We start from the raw sequence: 3,981 nt of genomic DNA, 5'->3' as shown, positions 1-3,981 counted from the left end.
TAGTTACAAGAGTATGTAATTTGGGATAGGAAATTCTAGTTTTGTATATCAACATTAAAATTTGTATGGAAATTACTAAACTATTTTATTCTGATTTTGCAACCAATCTATTAGATTATTCTGCAAGATTTCAACATGAAAATAATGAAAATATACAACAGATGGGAACTGTCATTTCACAAATATGGAATTACAAGATTTTGAGTTTTACCTTACATTACAACACTGATTACAAACATGCTTCATTACAGAAATATAATCCATATAACATACATGCTTTCCATCGAAAACAATAGCATATACGATTAAGTAATTCAATTCAATCCCCGTTAGATCAGGTTTTCTTCATAGCTTCAAACAAACCAAACATCAAACAATTGAATGCAGAAAACTGAGATCTGAAAGCATCGCGATCAATTTACCTGGCACACATCACACTTGGGCATCTTCGACGAAGAAGCAGAGAGAGGAACCCTCTGATGCTTGCCAGAGAGCCTATTGGCGGCGTGCACCTTCTGATCGCAGTCGGCGCACATCGCCGCCTCATCGGCGCAGCAGAGCACCTTCGCCTCCGCCGCCTCGCAGACGCTGCACTGAATCTTCATTGCTCGGGAACCAGCAGCAGAAAAATCAACAGAGGCGGTGGTGTTAGATTTTTGATGAAGAGGTGGGGTTTATCGGGAGAGAGAAGATGGTGCGGGGGCGAGGGCGGTGGTGAATTGCTTTTGCGCATGAGGTTGGTAATTGTAGAAAGCGGGTGAGCACAAGTGTCGATGTGTGTGTAGTTTGGCAGGATGTGAGGTGAGGTGAGGTGAGGTGAGGGAGGGCGTCTGCATACAGACAGATAGACTACAATTCCACACGCAACATCATCATTTTAAGCAAATAAGCTAGCCTAAGGCTAGCAGCAATAAAAAAAATTCAAAAACAACTAAATTTATGGAATTAAATTTACACTAAATTACGGAATTAAATTTACGAGACATATATGGGAAAATTCATTAATTTCATTTAAATAAAAAAAGGTACATTAATTAAAAAAAATTACATAATAAAAAAAAACCAGGCTTCCACAGACGAGCCCCGGCTCTCTCTACTCCTCGTCGCCGCCGTCCTCGCTGCCGTTGTCGCCGCTACCCGGGGCATCTGAGCCCGCGTCTGAGCTTCCCAACTGTGCCCTCGCGGCATCCAAATCGACCCGCATACTCTCGAGCATCGAGTGAAGAAACCTCTTCTCCATGGGGTCAGTTGCGGCCCTCCATTCTTGGAAGACCTTGTACATCTGCTCCCGCATTTTTTGGCGCGAGAAGAAGCTGAGCTCGGGTGGAGGGTTGCCGACTGGACCTCCTGGGGCGATAGGGGGGGAGACTCCCCTCGCTGCCCGTTGCGCCTGCCTTTGGCCAACCGGGCGAGTGCAGCGAGCAAACGATGGAGGGGACGGGAAATCCTAAGCATCCGGGGAGAGGTCGTAGGAACCGCCGCTGCTGCCGCTGTAATCGCCGGAATAGTTCAGCTTCTGCTTCTTCGGCCACCCAGCGTCGACCCCCGCCCGGAACTTCTCGGAGTCCTTCAGCACCACCAGATAGGAGTTCCAGTAGGTGAAATCCTTATAAGTCCCCGGCACGGGGAATGCTCTCTCCGCTATCCTCCGGCCGTCCTCCTCAGTCTGCACACTAGTCTGTATGCGGAGGGCGTTGGCGTACAAGCCCGAAAATCGGCCAACCGCGATGCGTTCCCATCCCTTCCGGCACTCATCCCCGGTGTATACCTTCCCATGCGGGCAGTTCCTCCTGTAGGCTGCAATCTTAGCCCACATGTTGACGATCCTATGGTTGTTCGCAACCAGAGGAACATCGCAAACCGACACCCACGCCTTCGACAGCGCAACGTTCTCATCGTCCGTCCACTTCCTCCGTGGCGTGGCGTGGCGTAGATTAAGAACTTAGGCGAGGCGCTGTTTTTGGCATCCGGGACCAACAACTTAGGCTTGTTATCGTTACCAGACAATCCCGATTCAGACTGCTCAGACACTCTCTCCGCGCCACCGGGCATCATCAACATTCTAGGGTGAGGTATCAGAGCACCAGAGACATCACGCCACCAGTCGGGGTTGCTAATGTACCACTCCATCGTCTTCCTCAACCCTTCTTCCCAAGTGGTCCTCTCGGCCCAACCGATATTCTTCATCTTCTCATCATCAAGGAAATACCTCTGATCATTGAAAGGCCTATTCTCCACAAACTCAATGCTCTTATCAGCATCCATGTTAAACAGCTTGCATAGATCTTGAGCAACATCGATGACCCTTCTTTCCTTCTTCGTCCCAATGTTGTACACGTGGCCGACTTCTCCCTTGTGGAGAACCACTTCAAATGCCTTTGCAACATCCTCGCAGTAAAGATAACTCGGCACATTAGAGCCATCGCCATGGATAGGAAGCGTCTGTCCTCTCATGGCCAAGAGGATAAACTTGGGAATTAACTTCTCGGGGAACTGATTCGGACCATAAACATTGTTCCCACGGGTTGTGATCACAGGCAATCCATAAGATCTACCATAGGCCATGACAAGCATCTCTGCCCCTGCCTTCGTGGCTGAGTAAGGATTCATGGGGAGCAGCTGTGATGCCTCATGGTTGCCAACAACAGCATCCTCATCCGTCTCCCCATAGACCTCGTCAGTGCTAACATGGATAAACCTCCTGATCTGACTTCCAGTCACCTTGCAAGCCTCCAACAGGACATGGGTGCCATAGATGTTGTTCTTGGTGAACTCGAAGCTGTTGCCAAATGAATTATCAACATGAGTCTGGGCAGCAAAGTGCATAATGGTATCAATGTTCTCAGTGATGAGAAGGTAGTTCACGAGGTCAGCACTACCGATGTCTCCCTTAACAAACTTGAAGTTGGGAGAAGAGTTGGATGGCAACAGGTTTTTCAGATTGGAACAGTAATCAAGTTTGTCAAGAACAATGATCTTATACTCAGGGTAGTTCCGAACTAGCCTATTCGCAACATGTGATGCAATGAATCCGGCAGCCCCAGTAACAAGGATATTCTTGGGCGTGTACGTCGACATTTTCACCTGGGGATTCTGCAACAAATTTGTGCATAAATATCAGAATCAACCCTGAAACTTAAATGTTCGCTTCATCCTCAGACTAAAAAGCAAACTATCAACATCAAGTTTTTCCATCTCAAAATCTAATATAAAAAGAACCAATTTCTGCAGAAATCACCAAACATCATCTGTTTTTCCCCCAACCTAAAAAACAAAACCTAGTCGACAATTAAATGCAAAGCATTTCCATAGCAGGAAGCAATTAAGCATGAGTAAGTTAACTAACCATCCCCAAATCAAATAACAAATCCTAACTCAAAACTTTCAGGATCTAATAAAAACAAACAATTTTCACAGAAACTCACCAAAAATCATCATTTTTCCCCCAATGTAGAAAAAAAGACTAGTCTGGATAATTAAACGCATGGCATTTCCATATCAGGAAGTAATTAAGCATGATTAAGCTAGCTAACTATCCCCCAATCAAACAACAAAATCAATAGCTAAACTTTCAAAATCCAATCAAATAAAATATAATCGATTACTGATCAGCACACACGAACTTAAACCAACACCTAAACTAAATTATACGATTTAGATCTGCAATTAAACACAACAAAACAAACGCATTGAATTCTCAACAACAAAAAACAACAAAAAGTCAGAACCGTGAAGCAGATCTAGCAAATAAGATCTCAGAAAACTTACATCTTACGGCTCAGATTCACCAGAGAAAAAAGAATTCAAAAAAAATCAAAATATTACCCCTTGAAAACAAGAGGAAACTGTAATGAATGAGAGAGGAACTGATGTAGACCAAGAAAATTGTATTTGAGTAGCGAGAAGTGAGGAATGTCGATCACCTTCCTGCCCCTATAAATGAACAAGCCAAGGATCTCGGTGATTTTCTTTATTTTTTGA

At 44.9% G+C, this 3,981-nt stretch overlaps 1 protein-coding gene across 2 annotated transcripts; it reads right to left on the bottom strand.

Moving 5' to 3' along the window:
- Nucleotides 1-974: 974 nt before the first annotated feature.
- LOC121772405 (trifunctional UDP-glucose 4,6-dehydratase/UDP-4-keto-6-deoxy-D-glucose 3,5-epimerase/UDP-4-keto-L-rhamnose-reductase RHM1-like) lies at nt 975-3,981 on the bottom strand. 2 transcript variants are annotated; one of them, XM_042169503.1, is made up of 2 exons: nt 3,769-3,981; nt 975-3,093 (listed from the first exon to the last, which is right to left on the bottom strand). In XM_042169503.1, exon 2 carries the CDS (start codon nt 3,076-3,078, stop codon nt 1,642-1,644), a length of 1,437 nt encoding a protein of 478 aa, XP_042025437.1. In that variant the 5' UTR covers nt 3,079-3,093; nt 3,769-3,981; the 3' UTR covers nt 975-1,641. The 2 variants fall into 2 exon arrangements, with proteins under 2 accessions (XP_042025437.1, XP_042025438.1); XM_042169504.1 differs by having other exon boundaries at nt 3,826-3,981.

Source organism: Salvia splendens, chromosome 16 (genome assembly GCF_004379255.2).
Source record: "Salvia splendens isolate huo1 chromosome 16, SspV2, whole genome shotgun sequence".
NCBI classification, from domain to species: domain Eukaryota; kingdom Viridiplantae; phylum Streptophyta; class Magnoliopsida; order Lamiales; family Lamiaceae; genus Salvia; species Salvia splendens.
This window is presented reverse-complemented; position numbering and strand designations above follow the sequence as displayed.

Coding starts and splice junctions, on each gene's coding strand:
- LOC121772405 (XM_042169503.1), bottom strand. CDS start 3,078: ATGTCGACGTACACGCCCAAGAATATCCTTGTTACTGGGGCTGCCGGA.